The sequence below is a fragment of the Herpailurus yagouaroundi genome, unplaced genomic scaffold (genome assembly GCF_014898765.1).
Source record: "Herpailurus yagouaroundi ecotype Mexico unplaced genomic scaffold, PumYag 189, whole genome shotgun sequence".
NCBI classification, from domain to species: Eukaryota; Metazoa; Chordata; class Mammalia; order Carnivora; family Felidae; genus Herpailurus; species Herpailurus yagouaroundi.
In genome coordinates this window covers 10,530,614-10,547,712 of record NW_024412420.1, presented here as the reverse complement: position 1 = coordinate 10,547,712, position 17,099 = coordinate 10,530,614, and the positions used below count along the sequence as shown (strand labels likewise).

The 17,099-nt window shown below is 49.7% G+C and overlaps 1 protein-coding gene, 1 long non-coding RNA gene and 1 other non-coding gene across 3 annotated transcripts in view; 2 read left to right on the top strand and 1 right to left on the bottom strand.

The window, feature by feature from the left end:
• Positions 1-3,115: 3,115 nt before the first annotated feature.
• Positions 3,116-5,751, bottom strand: LOC121044790 (uncharacterized). Its single transcript, XR_005797483.1, has 3 exons — positions 4,779-5,751; positions 3,778-4,221; positions 3,116-3,333 (listed from the first exon to the last, which is right to left on the bottom strand). It is a non-coding gene; the product is annotated as an uncharacterized LOC121044790 (long non-coding RNA).
• A 2,114-nt stretch (positions 5,752-7,865) lies between these two features.
• ACSF2 (acyl-CoA synthetase family member 2) overlaps positions 7,866-17,099 on the top strand; it is a 31,696-nt gene continuing 22,462 nt past the window's right edge. The window contains exon 1 of the mRNA XM_040497886.1: positions 7,866-7,967. Coding sequence (XP_040353820.1) covers positions 7,866-7,967 — 102 coding nt within the window. The remainder of the gene's footprint in view (positions 7,968-17,099) is intronic.
• On the top strand, positions 11,876-11,961 carry TRNAQ-UUG (transfer RNA glutamine (anticodon UUG)). The gene has a single exon. It is a non-coding gene; the product is annotated as a tRNA-Gln (tRNA).

Sequence of the window (17,099 nt, the reverse complement as noted above, 5' to 3'; positions counted from 1 at the left end):
ACCTCACCAGACATGCTAGTCCCTGGACATGATCAATGGCACTCATCAAGAAGCCTTCCTTGGCCTGCTAGTAAAAAATATATATATATATATTAAAGATAAAACATGTAGGAGGCGCCTGGCTGGCTCAGTTGGTAGAGCATGTTGATCTCGGGGTTGTAAGTTCGAGCCCCACGTTGGGTGTAGAGACTACTTGAAAATAAAACCTAGAAAGATGTTTGAGGAACATAAAATGAGAAAAAGGCTTTTGAGCAAATAAGCATCGGTTCTCTGTCCCACCCCTCCTTCTAGTCCCATGCTCCAAAGAGAACTTTGTTTTATTAGTAGCAAAATCGACATAAATAAAATACACCAGTTTACCATTTTGAAGTGGACGGTCCAGTGGCATTAGGTACAACCATGCTGTCGTGCAACCGTCCCCACCATCCATCTCCAGAACTTTTCCATCTTCCCGAACTAAAACTCTGTACCCATTGAACGCTAATTCCTCACTCCCCCAATCCCCTGCCCCCGGCAACTACCGTTCTAATTCCTGAGGACTTTGACCACCTTAGGTACCTCAGGTCAGTGTCTGTTCTTCTGCGTTTGGCTTCTTTTACTCAGCACAATGTCCTCAAGGCAGCATGGGTGAGAGTTTCCCTCCTTTAGAGGCCTGAATAACATTCCGTTGTATGGACGTACCACAACGTTGTTTATCCACTCAACCACCCGCCAATGGGCGTTTGGGTTGTTTCTGCCTTTTGACGATTGTGAAGAATGTTGCTATGAACCTGTGTGTACAAATGTCTGTCCAGGTTCCTACCTGCACTTCTTTTGGGCACAAACCCGGAAGTGGCGTCACTAGATCATGGGGTGATTGCTTTTAACTCTTCGAGGAGCTGCCATGCTGTTTTCCACAATGGCTTCCATTTTGGAACAGAATGGCTTCCATTCCATTTTACATTCCCACCGCAGCACACGTGGCTTCCAATTTCTCCGCCTCCTCACCAACACTTAGCGTTTTCTGTTTTATTTTATTTACTTTTTGTCATAGCCACCCTCACGGGTGTGAGGTGGTAGCTTGTGGTTTTGATTCGCGTTTCCCCAATGACTACTGATGTTGACCACCTTTATGCCTGTATTTTTGTACCGAGTATCGTTTTCATGTGCTTATTGGCCATTGTATGCCTTCTTTGGACACATGTCTGTTCAGGGGCGTCTGGGTGGCTCAGCCAGTTAAGCGGCCAGCTTCGGCTCAGGTCATGATCTCGCGGGCTGTGAGTTCAAGCCCCGCGTCGGGCTCTGTGCTGACAGCTCGGAGCCTGGAGTCTGCTTCAGATTTTGTGTCTCCCTCTCTCTCTGCCCCTCCCCAGCTCACACTGTCTCTCTGTCTCTCAAAAATAAACGTGAAAAAAAATTTTTTAATAAATAAAAGAAATGTCTTCTCAGATCTGAAGTATTTTAACTACGTGCGTTTTATCTTCTGTTATTTGCCTCGAAATATTATACTTATACAGCCATTTCTTGATCGTCTGTTTGACAGGGGAGGATTTGTACTCACTGCCGTGTCTCCTCCCCAAATCCTCCTAATACAGTTGTTGTTATTTTCAAACACAGACTGGTTGCCTGTGCAACTTTATTTTTTTATGTTTATTTTTTGGGAGAGAGACAGAGACCAAGACAGAGGGGCAGAGAGAGAAGGAGACACAGAATCCGAAGCAGGCTCCAGGCTCCGAGCTGTCAGCACCGAGCCCCCACGTGGGGCTTGAACTCACGAACCGCAAGATCATGACCTGAGCCGAAATCAAGAGTCGGACGCTCAGCCGTCTGAGCCACCCGGGCGCCCCAGTGACGTTTACATTTTGAGCCCAGTTTTGAAGCACAAAGGGAAGGATTTTGGCAAAGGGGACGGACTAAGGGCTTTCTCAGGGTCGCCAGGGGCCTGAGCAAAACCAAGGCACCATAAACCATCCAAGTCAGGTGCAGCACTCAGCAGGCATGCTGGGCTCGGGCAGAAAGCCCCTTGGGAAGCCGTGAGGAACTGAGTTGGTTGCAGGGACTGGATGGCAATATGCCCTGCTCACCACTCCCTCAAAGAGACCCAAGAATTCTGGTCAACAGACTCAGGGGCTCCCTCATTAGGCACTAGCATTTTCTTTCCTCCCAACCATTCTCCCCTTTTATAGAACCAGTGCCTACCACATCTTTCAAGGCTTTGCAGAGATGAAAAACAATTTCTCCTGCTAAAAAAAGGTTTGCAACACTGAACACAGAGGAAAGTCTCAGAGTGTAGACAACAGGAGGCAGGAGAGGATAGAGAGAGAAAGTAACAATCACTGAAAAAGGGTCAAGTGCTAGGTCTGTGCCACCACACCCAATCCCTACCCCAACCCTCTGCAGGAGGCTGGTGTTATCTCCAGGTTTTTTTTAAGTTTTGAGAGAAAGAGAGAGAGAGAGAGAACAAGTGGGGGTTGGGGGTGGGCAGAGATAGGCAGAGAGAGAATCCCAGGCAGACTCCGTGCTGACGGTGCAGAGCCCGATATGGGGCTTGAACTCATGAATCATGAGATCATGAGATCATGAATCACTCACGAATCACTGAGCTGAAGTCGGACGCTTAACCGACTAAGCCACTCAAGTGCCCCGTCCCCATTTTATTATATTATTTATGTTGAAAGAGAGCGCATGCACAAGAGTGCAAGCAGGGGAGGGCCAGAGAGAGAGGGAGAGAGAGAGAATCCCAAGCAGGCTGTGCACTGTCAGCGTGGAGCCAGAGCCGGATGCGGGACTCAACTGGGAGCCCAACTTGGGGCTCAACGCAGAGCTCAACCTCACCACCCTGGGATCATGACCTGAGCCGAAATCAAGAGTCAGACGTTTAACTGACTGAGCCACCCAGGTGCCCCTATTATCTCAATTTTAAACATAACGACTTGAGGCCCGGAGAGGCCCTGTGACTTGTCCAAAGCCACCAAGTGAGTACAGGCTGAGCCCTGGCCTGCACTCACTGTGCTCACCTTGACCTTGGGCAAGTAGCGGAACCTCCCTGGGGCTCGGTTTCTTTTTCTTTCTTCTATTTTTGTAAAGATTTTATTTGTAAGCAATCTCTGCTCCCAGTGTGGGGCTCGAACTTACAACCCCAAGATCAAGAGTCACGTGCGTTAGTAACTGAGCCAGCCAGGCGTCTTTCAGTTTCTTCATCCATAACACCAGAGACATATTCCAAGGCATGCCTGTTCCTTGCGGGGAGATTGTGAAGGGAGATAATGTCTCTTAAGAGTACGGCTTGAGGAAGGTATCCTGAAATCGGTGACTGTTATTCCATGGCACTCGTGTCCGGGAAGTCAGGAAAGCCTGCGGATGGGGAGCTGAGGCTGGAGCAAAGTTCGAGGAGGAACCCATCCTTCTCTTGCCCCAGGGCTACCCTCAAACTAGCAAGGTAACTACCAGGACCACACAGCCAGTTACTGGCAGGGCTGATACCCTGGACTTGGGCTGTGCCCCGGGGCACTCCGTCCCTGGGCCAGGCTGTCGGAGTCGGAGAGTTAGCGTCATTAGAAAGGTGTGTCCTTGCCAGCTCAACTGGTCGTAATTTCTCTGCTCGCCTGTCTTCCTGCCCCATCCCCACACACTCTGAAGTGTGGAGACTGTCCCCCAGGAGCCAGGGTTTCGGGAGGATCTGAGGCTACTCCCATCATGAGGACGGATGCAGCATAGACTCCTCAGGACCTCAGTCGGAGGCCAAGTCCCCAGATAAGGGCAAAGGTCTTCTCAGGCCAGGCCCCACCCCTCACTAACCTTTCTGCCTGGCCCAGATTTTCACTGCTTCCTCTGGGGCAGGAGCGGGGAGGTCACCCTGCCAGGGCCTTTCCCCCATTGCTGTCCTCCTCCTCTGGAGAAAGGGTCGAGACAGTGTGGACCTGGCACTTGTGCCACTCAGGTGCCCGGTGCAGCCTTTCCCAGCCAGGACCGGAGATGGAACAGGTGCGGTGGGCTGAACCTCTGTCCACTGCTGCTTTCCATTCATGCCTCGGACAGGGCACGGAATGGGGCCCTGGGCCCAAGCTGGGGTTGGCAGATGGCGGTGAGAAGCCCAGGGTTCAATCCCTGACGCCACCTTACACGGTGCACTGCGAGCCCGGGGCGGGGGGGAGTCGAGGCAGAGGCCCAGGGTGGGAGGCTGCCCGTGGGAGAAGGGGGTACCAACTGGTGTCCGTTCTGAAGCTGACTTCTGGCTTCCACCTGGAGTCGACCGAGAGGGGGATCGCCCACGGCACCCTTTGTCCGGGCCACTTCCCTACCCTCCCCCCCAGCAACCCACCCCCGCGAGCCCTCTGCTCCAGCTGGCACGCCTCGGGGCGCTTCTCGGAGGCGCCTCTGGCTCGCACCCCGGAGGGGAGCTGGCAGCCTATGACCCGCTCTCTAAACCGGGCTGGGGCGGGGTGGGGGCACGGACGCGTCTGGGCCTCGCCGCCGGCCCACACTCGCGCCCCGCGGGCTCCCCCTCTACAAAATCACCAAGCTCTTGAGCCCCCAAACTTAGGCCCCCGGTGGTCGGCAGGGGAGCCTGGCCTCGGGCTGTGGCCGGGGCCTTGGGATCCGCAGGGAAACCCGGGCACGTCTTCGAGGTGGGCGGGGAGGGCCGCGGGTCCGAGGGGAAGGTGGCCCCGCGCGCCGCAGCTTCCTCCACGCCTCGCCCCGCCCCCCGCCCCGGCGGGACCGAGTCCTCCGCGCCCCATAGGCAGAGGCGACCCTCCCCGCCTCCCCGCCCGCTCCGCGCTCGCCCCGCCTCGGCTCACTTTAAAAGTTTCCTGGGGCCGGGACGCGGGCGCAGAAAGCCATGGCCATCTACCCCTGGGGGCTGCGCCTCGGGAGGCTGTGCGCCGGGAGCCCGGGGGTGCCGGGGACCCGGGCCGTCCTCGCCCGGGCATGGCAGGAAGCGAGACTGCAGGGCGCCCGCCCCCTCAGGTACTCGGCCCCTGGGGGGAGGGGGGGGAAGGGGGGGCTGGGGGAGAAGGGGGCGGCACGGGCCCCCGGGAGGGAGGGAGATTGGGGGTTCCTGCAGGGCTTTTCTGGGGGGCCGAGCCCACCCCGGCTGGCAGGCCCGCGGCTGGGCTGCCGCACCTCTGGATGGCACCCGCTGGGGAGCAGGTAGCCCGCGCTCAGCGCCTAGGCAACAGGAAATGCTGGCCTGGCCCGCGCAGACCCGGGCTGCGGCTGGTGGCTGCCAGCGACCCTGCACTGACTCTGAGTTCTGGTCCAGGACTCTAGGTTGTTTCCGGTTCGTGAGCACAGAGGGCCAGGCGTGTGGGCCTTTGGCGATCTAGCCTGAGAAGGAGGGGCAGGGGCAGGGGCAGGGTTCTGTCTTCAGAACGCTGTCTCCGAGCTGGACCCCCTTTAGGGATAAACTTGGGCGGGGGGCCTTTGGGACCGCTATGCTCAGCCGCGTCCCCACTCCTCCTGCGGTGCTGACAAACACCGGTTTTGCACCTTCCCGCCTCCTGGGCCTGTCTGCTCATGTCCTCCGTGCAAAGGTGGGATGGGGGCTGGCAGGTTCCCACTCCTAGTGGCTCCACTGCCTCCAGAGCCGTGTAGGAATTCGTGCCATTTTCCCGTAAGATCGAAGTTTGAGGGCGCGTTGGCTGCTTAAGCAGAGCTGGGCTCCAACTGATGTTACTGGTGGTGGTTGTCTTCAGCACCCAGAAGCAGGAGGCCTGGGCGCCACCGAGCCTGCCCTGCCTCCCAGAAGGGCCAAGAACTAAGTTCGGGGAAGCAGAGGGAAGAGAACAGTGGGACTTCTCCTCTGAGAGAACTGTTTGCTTCACAAAAATCGGATGGGGGCGGAGGGGATTGGAAGGAGAGGCAAATTCCTCTTTGGGCTGAAACTTCAAGATCAAAACCTCTCGCACTTGCTGGTTCCGACAACTAGAAAGCACGCCATGCTCTTAAATGGCTATGCCTAGTTTTCCGGGAAAACCCGGTGGCTCAAGGCTGCTCCGTAGATGGGATTGTGAGTGCCTCCCTAGGCAAATTCTGTCATCGACACCCCTAGCCTCCAAGCCCCACCTCTGGACTCCTGGGTGCCCTCTTAGGATGTGAGGACCCTATGGAAAGTTACCCCCCAAAGTGTACATGTTTCATGATGCTAAATCAGGCCACTTATGCTCACATGGCAACATTGCCGACCTTTGATGTTTTTATGTGTAAACAAAGCAGGACCCTTACCTGGTCCAGGCCTACCATCTCAGGGTAGGGGCACCAGGCCTCAGAGAAATTCTGACCCTGCACCTGGAGGGGATCCCTTTGTCCAGAGAGAGAAGGTTTCCTGAGCATTTGGTCTAATTCCTTCCCATCCCTTCCCCGCCTCGTTTTCTGGTGACTATGATGATTTGGCCTAAGTTCACTCCCACTTTCCCCTAAAGAAACCCTCAGGAGTCTCAAGCATTCAATAGATATTGCTGAGTACATACGTCATGTCATGTCAAGCACCTGGTGGGTGCTGTGGATACAGAAGCCAAAAAAACCCCGGACTCCCAGGAATGTGCAGTTTAGTGGGGAAAAAGCTAAGTCAGGCGATCACTACTCAGTGTTCCGGTGTAATGATATGTGGAAAGCTCCTGGAGTTCTATTCTCTGCTCTTCCTAGTTACACATAAAACCTGCTTTTCTGCTGTCCAACCACCACCCACCAAGGCCTGTTACTTATCAGATCCCCAGCTTTGCCTGTCAGGAAAGAGCAAGAACTTTGAAGCCAGACTGCCTTGGGTTACAGTCCTGGCTCCTTCACCTACTCACCGCGTGACCTTGAGTGCATTACCTAACCTCTGAGCCTGGTGAGTTTGTCGTTAATGCTACCGGTCTGGTCCCTGAGACCTTCAAATGATGTCTGGGTAGGAATTCCAACTGACTTAAAAGTGGCAGGGTGGGGGGGCTCAGTGACCTCTTTCTTGCACCTGGTTCTTCCTTCTGCCAGTTGCCAAGATGGTAGTCTCTGCCCAGCCACAAGTCCAGCCCTTGGATCCGCCAGACGCTCCCTGTCCATCAAAATCGGGGTTGTTCAGAGCCTTTTTCCCCAGAAGGAAAGAGGAAGCAGTCCATTGCTCTCCAGATCTCCTGAACCACCAGCTCCCTCCCCTTGTCCACACATCCCCTTCCCCCGAGAAAAATGGATGGGCTAGTCTGGGGCTTCAGGGAGCCTCGGAGGGAAGGTTCCTTGATGAACCTGAGATGAGCAGGTTTCCTCCAGACAGACCTCTAAAGCTGGCCTGGGGCTGTTTGTGGGGCGGTTGCATCTGGGGGCACTCGGAGCTGAGAAAAGCGGAAAGAACATTGACTTACGCCTTTCAGAATTGGGATCGATGTTCAGAGTCGGGGCCCCAGTGACTTGATGCTGGTAGTAGGGCAGAGGGGTACGTGAGCTTCATGGACTACCCTCTAGGGGGATGGCTGTTATCAGGTGGGACCAGTAACAGCAACTATAAAATGCCATCCCTATATGAGGCAGTTGTATTAAGTCAGGAAGTGTTTTGGTTGGAAACCATAATGGTTGAAAAAATTAGACTCTTCCCATAGTTCCCCAAAGATGATTAACAAGTGATCTAGTAATGATTTCCCTACACATTCCACTGGGGATCCTCCATTCTAAATGTAACAATAGAAAATAAACTACGAACTTGGACGTTGTAACCAGTGAGTGGTACACATCAGCTTTGGTTACCCTTTTGGGCCTGGCATGCAGTAGAGGGAGGTGCTATCTACTGTGGAAGGTACAGAGAGAGTATAGAGATGAACTTGTTTTCACTGAGTTCTTTTTGCCTAAAAGGGATCTACAGGGGAAGACCATAGACCCCCCTGATTCAAGGCAGAAAGGGTGCTGTTCCTTGGAAGATGCCGATCAAAGCAAGAAACAATCTGATTGGTGGGAACGGGACCGAGGAAGCCTTGCTGGCGAGGCTGAAGTTTGAAATTGATCCCTCCGGCGATAGGGCTGTAGTTCGAAGCATGAAGCCTATATACTCACGTGAAATCTTGCCTGTGCTTGAACTCTTTTGAATCCTGGGTATGAAGCTCTCCTAACACCCCCCACATTTCTATAGGCAGAAACTTTGAAGCCAGGCATATCTGGGTTCAAATGAACCATTTTAGCTGGTTGCTTTGGGATGAAGTTGAACTTGATCTTTCTCATGTGTAAATAATGTTGTCTGAGAGTTAAAGAAGGTCACGTGAAGAAAATTCTTGGGGCACCTGGGTGGCTCAGTTGGCTGAGCCTCCAACTCTTGATTTCGGCTCAGGTCACGATCTTGAGGTCCATGGGTTTGAGCCCCGAGTTGAGCTCTGTGCTGAGTGTGAGAAGCCTGCTTGGGATTCTCTCTCTCCCTCTCTCCCTCTGCCCCCGCCCCCTCCCTCTCTTTCTCTTTCTCTCAAAATAAATTTAAAAACTTAAAAAAAAAAGAAGAGAAAACTCTTAACTCACAGCCTGATGCTAAAGACATCTTCAACCCATTGCACTGATGAGCTCTTATACAAGTAATGTGCTTGGTAACAGTGGGTTAGTGCATTCCTATAATGATCTCAAGGCCCACAGTTCCACAGTTTAGTAACTGTCTGAAGAGTTATGAGGGAGACAGTTCTGGTAGGGCGACTGCCTAAACCAAGCTGGGCTGCTCGGGGTATATAACAGGCCCATGCTCACACTTTCTGTGTGTGTGTGTGTGTGTGTGTGTGTGTGTGTGTGTGTGTGAGGGGGAGGGGCAGGGGAGGTGTCATATGTTGAGCAAACCAAAGTACAGTACAGGATGTAATTTCATGTCTTGAGTAGGCCTTGCTAGGGGAGTGTCCTAATAAATGACGGGTACCAATAATTCTGCCAGGTGCCTCTCCCTACATAAATAAACGAGTTGTGTCTCCAGCTCACAAATCCTGTTTTGTGGACCTTGCTGGCGTGTGTGTGTTTCTCAGTTTGGGAGTTCGATGACAGGAGAGCAGGTCCCAGCCCTGTCACTTCCAACTCAGTATCGTGTTGGACAAGCCACTCTATCTCCTTGCACCTTGTTTGTAAAATAGGCCACTTGGACAAGAAGCACTCTACATTTCTGGAGACATTCCGTGATTCCTAAGGAGGCTCGGCTTTGAGCCCAGTCCCCTAATTCAAGAGGGCTGTGGGTGAAGTGGGAACCCTAGTGAATTCCTCCTAACCTCCTGACACTCTGTGACTCTCTCTGGTCCTCCAAGTGAACAGAAAACATTGAGGGTTTTGTTAGATATCTAAGGTCGTAAGCTCGCCTCGTCTGTACCTCGGCGACCCCATCAAGGAGCAAGTGTTCTGAATCAGCCCCCGCTCTGTACAAGTGACCCAGGGGAAGACTTACAGTACGAATGCCTCACATACAGTACGTAAGCTTCACAGACTTACAGCATGAAGCCGAGAATTTCAGGCTTTCAGAAACATCTTCTTGGGTTTGCTAGAGTCAAATAATAACTTCCTGCCTGTTTCTATATACGTGTAAACACGCACGTGCCAGTGGTTTTAGTCAAGATACTAAAAATGGAAGCTTCCACCAATGCAGGGTATCTTGCTCACATCTTTTTTTTTTAACGTTTATTTATTTTTGAGACAGAGAGACACAGAGCATGAACGGGGGAGGGTCAGAGAGAGGGAGACACAGAATCTGCAACAGGCTCCAGGCTCTGAGCTGTCAGCACAGAGCCCGACGCGGGGCTCCAACTCATGAGCCGCGAGATCATGACCTGAGCCAAAGTCGGATGCTCAACCGACTGAGCCACCCAGGTGTCCCTCTTGCTCACATCTTTATTGTAGCTCACACCACTCTGGAGTTCTTTTTTTTTCTTTTTTAATTTTTTTTTTAACGTTTATTCATTTTTTGAGAGACAGAGCACGAGCAGGAAAGGGGCAGAGAGAGGGAGACACAGAATCCGAAGCAGGCTCCAGGCTCTGAGCTGTCAGCACAGAGCCCGACGCGGGGCTCGAACTCCCGAGCTGTGAGATTGTGACCTGAGCCGAAGTTGGACGTTCAGCCGACTGAGCCACCCTGGCGCCCCTGCCACTCTGGAGTTCTTTGTAGTCTGTGTCCTTTGTAAGCTGTAGACCCTTCGGGAAGGTTATATTGGGTGGCGGAAAAATCAGGCAGCTTTGTGGTATAATTACAATGCACAAACTTTGTACAGTTTGACGCACTTTAACAAATGTGTGTATATACTCAACCCCCCAAGATACAGGACTTGCCTATCACTGTAAAACAGTGCTCTTCAATCGATATATGAGCCCCATGTGGACTTTTAAATTTTCTAGTAGCCATATCAACAAGATAACGAGAAATATAATTTTAATAATTTTAATGGTGTCTTTTCTGTAACTTAGTATAGCCAAAATGTCATTTCAGCAGGTAACCAACCTTTTAAAACTTTCTCATAAAATGTTTTACCTTTTTTTAAAAAGAAAGTCTTTCAAATCTGTTGTATATTAAACATTTTTTTTAATGTTTATTTATTTTTTGAGAGACAGAGCACGAGCAGGGGAGCGGCAGAGAGAGAGAGAGAGGGGACACAGACTCTGAAGCAGGCTCCAGGCTCTGAGCTGTCAGCACAGAGCCCGACGCGGGGCTCAAACCCATGAACTGTGAGGTCATGACCTGAGCCACTCAGGTGCCCCTCAGTCTGATGTATACTTAACACTTACAGAACACCTTCATTCAGACTAGCCACATTTTAAGTGTTCCACAGCCACAGGTGACTAGCAGTTACCGTATAGACAGCATAGCTCTAGAACTTTCTCTCTGCTCATTTCCAGTCAATCTCCTTCCCTCACCAGAGGCTACCACTGTTCTGATTTCTAATCTCCATAGGTTAATTTGGCCTATTCTTGAATCTTAGAGTATATGCTCCTGTGTCTGCCTTCTTTTGCTCAAAAACCAAGGGGTGCTTTTGGGAGGAGGGACCTGTTAACCTTGACAAAAAATCTTGAAAATGTGTATATTATGCATTAAACAGCTTAAATAGTTAGCTTTCCTTGATAACCCTAGGGAAACAGACATGATCTCATCTGCCCTATATTTTACCTCTTGCGTGTGACAACAGAAAGGCAAACTGAGAAATGGGGCCTCAGATGTGTCAAGGGGCCGTCCCAGCAGGGAGTGGTGGGGACACTGTGGCTTCTGGACCCACTGAACTGGTTATACCTTGTGGTCCCCAATATTATGTAATCTAAGTTAACCTTTTTATTTTGAGATAATTATACATTCACATGCAATTGTAAAAAATAGTGCAAATGGGGGCACCGGGGTGGGTCAGTCGGTTAAGCGTCTGACTTCAGCTCAGGTCATGATCTCGCGGTGCGTGAGTTCGAGCCCTGCGTCGGGCTCTGTGCTGACAACTCAGAGCCTGGAGCCTGCTTCGGATTCTGTGTCTCCCTCTCTCTCTGCCCTTCCCATGCTCATGCTCTGTCTCCATCTCTGTCTCTCAATAATAAATAAACATTAAAAAAGAAAAAGAAAAAATAAATAGTGCAAACAGATCCCATATACCCTTTAGTCAGTTTCCCCTAATTGTAACCTTTTGCAAAGCTAGCACAGTATCACAGCCAGGATACTGACATTGATATAGTCAAGATACAGAACATTTCCATCTGCACAAGGATCTTTTCATAGCCACACCCAATTCTCTTCCACTTCCAGCCCCTGCTTAATCTCTAGCAATCTGGTATTGGTTCTCAATTTACGTGATTGTGTAATTTCAAGGTATTATGTAGATAGAGTCATACCATATGCTACCTTTTGATACTGATTTTTTCACTCCACATAATTCTCTGGAGATTCATCCAGGTTTCTTTGTGTACCAATAGTTCCTTTCTTTGTATTGCTAAAGAGTAGTCCTTAAGGGGCGCCCGGTTGGCTCAGTGGGTTGAGCATCTGACTTTGGCTCAGATCGTGATTGCACAGGTTCGTGAGTTTGAGCCCCACATCGGGCTCTCTGCTCTCAGCCCGGAGCCCGCTTGAGATCCTCTGTCCCTCTCTCTCTTTGCACCGCCCCCCACTTGCACGCCCGCGTGGTCGCTCTCTCTCTCTTTCAGAAAGCAATAAAACATTAAAAAAGAACATTCCTTGATATGAATGTTACAGTTGGCTTACCCACTCACCACTGAAAGACATTTGGATTGTTTCCAGTTTTTTCAAATAAGGCTGCTATAAGCATTTGTGTACAGATTTTTGGGTGAACATAAACCTTTGTTTCTCTGGGAGTAGAATTCTTTACCTGGGATAATTGCCCCTAATGTGTAATTGCTGGCTCATATGGTAGTTGCATGTTTGGTTTTAAAGAAACTGTCTGTTTTCCAGGATGCCCATTACCATTTAATGATGCCACCAACCGTGTGTGAATGATCAGCATCCTCGCCAGAATTTGCTATGGTCACTATTGTTTATTTTTGCCATTCTGATAGGTATGTCATGATATGGCAGCTCTAATATGAATTTCCCTAATGGCCAATGATGTCGAATATCTTTCCATGTGCTTTATTTGCCATTTGTATGTCCTCTTTGGCAAAATGTCTCTCTGTGTCTTTTGCCCATTTTGTAGTTGGATTATTTTTAACCATTGAGTTTTCAGTATGCCTTATGTATTCTAGATACTTGTTCTTTGTCAGATACGTGTTTCGTGAATATTTTCTCCCACCCTGGAGCTCATCTTTTTATCTTTTTTTTTTTTTAACATTTGTTTATTTTTGAGAAACAGAGTGAGACAAAGCGTGAGCGGGGGAGGGGCAGAGAGAGAAGGAGACACAGAATCCGAAGCAGGCTCCAGGTTCTGAGCAAGCTGTCAACACAGAGCCTGATGCGGGGCTCGAACCCACGAACTGTGAGATCATGACCTGAGCCGAAGTTGGACGCTCAACCGACTGAGCCACCCAGGCGCCCCTCATCTTTTTATCTTCTTTTTTTTTATGTTTATTTATTAATTTTGAGAGAGAGAGAATGAGAGGGTGCATGAGAGGGGCAGAGAGAGAGGGAGAGAGAGAGTATCCCAAGCAGGCTCCGCACTGTCAGCGGAGAGCCTAACGTGGGGCTCGATCGCACAAACTGTGAGATCATGACCTGAGCCAAAATCAAGAGTCGGATGCTTGAGCCACCCAGACGCCCCCTCATCGTTCCATCTTCTTAACCAAAATTTAATTTTGATGGGGCCCAGTTATCAATTTGATGGGTCATGCTTGTGGTATCGAGCCTATAAACTTTTTGCCTAGCCCTAGATCCTGAAGATTTTCTTCCATGTTTTTTAAGTTTTATGTTTTACATGTAAGACTGATTTAGTCTGAGGTGTTTTTTTTTTTTTTTCCTAAGAGACTTAAGTAAAAATTCCTTTTTTTTTCTTTCTTGCCGAGACCCTTTTTTCACATCAGTCATTCTGTGCTATCAATTAAGAAAACGACCATTCAGTCGTGGTCTTGTTTGGATTTTGTCACAGCAGCACCGTCCTTTTCTTGAACAAAGCTGTATGTTGTCGCTGTCGTAAATGTGTCGTCCATCTACGCAGATACATGACAACTAGAACTTTATTTCAGGGTGAAGCAGCTATTACAGGCTCCACGTGGTCCCCTCCTGCCCAGGCATCTGCTGTCTCTACTCCCGTATCGAGTGCCACTCCCAGGTCAACCAGCAGCCTGGTGTCTTTGTACAACTTAGGGGGAGGACGGGACACAGCCCCATGGTGGGATCAGTGTGTCGTCCAGGGGCATGAATCTTGGGGTCGTATCCAAGCGGGATAGGAGAAGAGGAGAATCTGCCTCTTCTCTGCCACGAACTAGGAGGCATGCTGGCACTTGTAGCTACAACTGTGCCTCCCACAAGAGTGAGTGTGTTGACTGAGGACTGAGGCTTGCCCGTGAGTACGGCACGTGAACTTCAGGCGCAGACTGGGGCTCTTTCTCTTTCATTAACGGTGGTCTTGCCCTGGCCCTTCACGTGACAGGGCCGGTGCATCTCACGCCTTCCACACCAGGAAGTTGCTCCGTCTTTTGAACGTTTTATAGGTGCCCCTCCCTTCTGGGGAGTTTATCAACCTCTGGTATTCTCCTTCTTAAATATTTCATATAGAAAAAAAAAAATTAACCACGATCACAAGCTAAAAAAGAAACACCTGTGTACCTACCACTCCAGATGAACATAGAGCTATGCCTGGTAAAGAAATTTATAAATGAAAGAAATAAAACGTTATGGATCAAGTTCAAGTCCCTTTCGTAGCCATCCTCCAAGCCGTCCATCATTGAGAGCTATAGTTCGAATGCATGTCGTGTTGGAGTGAGTTTTTTGCTTTTAATATGTCTCTGAATCCATAAACAGTATATTGTATCCCGTGTAAAGCACTTTGAATCGTATCAAGCCGGTAATCAGTGCTTTCAGTTTCCCTATTTTTTGTTTTCATAAACAGTGCTTAGGCTTTTATAATTTCAGGACAAGCTGCACCAGAGTGCCATTCTTTTTTTCTCTCAACAGTAGGTTTCTAAGATCTATTTACACGGGCGCTATAGATCTGGATTATTCTTTTTCCATTTTATGACTGTGCCTCTAGCAGTGCAATTGCTCTATTAAACGGTGGGCATTTCCAGCTTTTCTGGAAATAGCCCTGGAGAGGCTTTGCTGCTGTGACCACCAGAAGAAACCCCGAGTCCCGTGTGCACGCATTCTTGCAAATGCTTTGTATTGCCTAATGAACATTGAAATGCTTGCCCCTCCAGAAAGGGCCCAAGCATATCTCACTGTGGTCTGAATGGACCTTTCCCTGATTAGCAGGGAGATCGGACTCTTTTGAAATGTCTTCTGTGAATCTCTATTCATAATCTTTGCCCACTTCTTACGTTGGGTTCCTTGTCGTTATTGATGCGTGAGTTTGTTTTAAATACAAGCGAAATAAGAATCCTTGGTCTCTTACGTGTAGAATGAAATTTGTAAACCCAGGCAGTTACTTGTCTTTTAGCTTTGTTGATGATTTATGTTTTTCTTAGGGCCCGGGGACCAACCAGCCTGGGATCAAATGCCTGTGGCGGGGGAAGGGCAGAGGCCAGTCCATGACTTGGAACCAAAACAGTCTGTTGCTTTCAATTTCGTTTCTAAAGCCTTCTTGCTGGTGGCTGGCATGGCACCTTGCCCAGGGGAGCAGTGGCCTGCCTCAGCATGGGGTGTATTCCTGCAGTTCCCGGGGGGCCCTCGCATCCAGCCACCCTCCCTGCCTGGTGGCTTCTGAAAGGATTAAGAGCTTTGGCCTAAGTAATTTCAACCCCCAGCAAGGGCAGGATCCACCTGCAAGCCTCTGGCCCCTGTCCCGAGCGCCTCCTCCCAGCAGGTAATGTGTAGCAAGAGTCCAAAGAGTTTCTAATCCAAGCAGACAGTACAGACCTGTTTTCTCAGGTGTCATGACGGTCCCTGCCTCCCTTGACTCCTTCCAGGCTCAGTTCTGCCCCTGTCAGGACTGTGGGATGCTTCGCGCCCATGGTGGCCTCCAGCCCCGACTTTAGCCGCCAGCCCTGGAATGTCCAGAATGCCACGGGACCTCCCCAAACCAGCCAGCCCCCTCTTTTCAGTCTAGGTCCTGCTGGAAGGCCAGGCCGGACCGGGCAGGGCCAGCACTGGGGCACAAGGCTTACCATCTTGGTGTAATAGGGGAACTGGCTATGCAGTTATGGGGCAAAGCCACTGTGGTTGGTGCTAGGAGAGGTGAGCCGGAACATGAGAACGGGACAATGAGATCGGAGGCAGTGAAGGTAAATCAGTTTCCACAAGTAAATCCCAGAAAAAGACCAGTGTGTGCTGAAGGTCTGGGAGGTAGGGGCCGAGTGGAGATATTTCTCAATGGGCTGGTGGCATCCCTAGGGCCCCGTCAGCCTCAGGTTTGCTGCTCCAGACCCCATAGGGGCCCCCAGAGGAGGCTGTGGAGAGGCTGCAGTTTAAAGAGCAATACACATAGAAAGGGATCCAAAGTTGCCACCCACCGGATTTGGAACCCTAAGAAAACCAACCTCTTTCTTCTTCATTAATAAAAAAGAATAATCCTTGTTATAGATGGTGCAAGACTGATGTTCATGTAACACACATGGGGAAGCCCACTTTTAGCCATAAATTCACTTTGTATTGTATGGAGGCCTTGGAAGTCCTGGGTTTGAATCCCAGCCTGGTTACTCATTGGCATTTCTTTGGGCTTCATTCCCATGTGAAAGTAGGTATGAATCTTGCCTCCGGGAGCAGTTAAGAAGATTATAAGAGATCAAGCATAATGGACTATTTAGAAGAGAACCAGCATGAGGACACATCAGTAAATGTCTGTTCACATTATTCTGAAATGTGCTTTTTCACCTAAAATGTATTAGACATTTTCCGTATCGTTAAATATAGAATGTCTTCATTTTTTTTTTTTAATGGCATAGGTTTCCATTATACAGATGCCCCATGATGTGCTGATCTAATCCCTTACTTATAGAAATAAAGTGTTTTTCTCAACTCTTCGCTAAGCAGCAAATAATCATACTTTTAGGCATTTGCTAGTTTGTCGTTGTTGTTGTTGCTTGTTTTTTAGGATATATTCCTAAAAGTAGAAAGGCTGGCCGAAGGGCATGCGTATTCAAATGTTAACAGATAGTACTAAATCAGAAGGGATTCAGATTTGGGGGTCCTGAAGTTTATACAATTGTGGATGCCTTTATAAAAACCAAATTGAATGCAAATTGACTATTAACATAAGAAAAGAATTTGCTACATAGGAATTTCCGGGGCCTTGAATATTCAGGTCCTTGTGAGATTTCTTATGCTGTTTGCCAGAAATGCTGACATATAAATGCTTCTTTTTTTCTTAAGTTTATTTATTTATTGGGGGGGTGGGCGGGGTTAGGGGCAGAGGGAGAGGGAGACAGAATCCCAAGCAGGCTCCGAGCTGTCAGCACAGAGCCCATCATGGGGCTCGATCTCACCAACCATGGGATCATGACCTGAACCAAAATCAGGAGTCAGACATTTAACCAACCGAGCCCCCCGGGCACGCCAACATATAAATGTTTCTTAATTTGCAATCAGCCTCCCTCTTGAGTTTCCAGGAAGTTCCGGCTCTGGGAGGTGGGGCGGG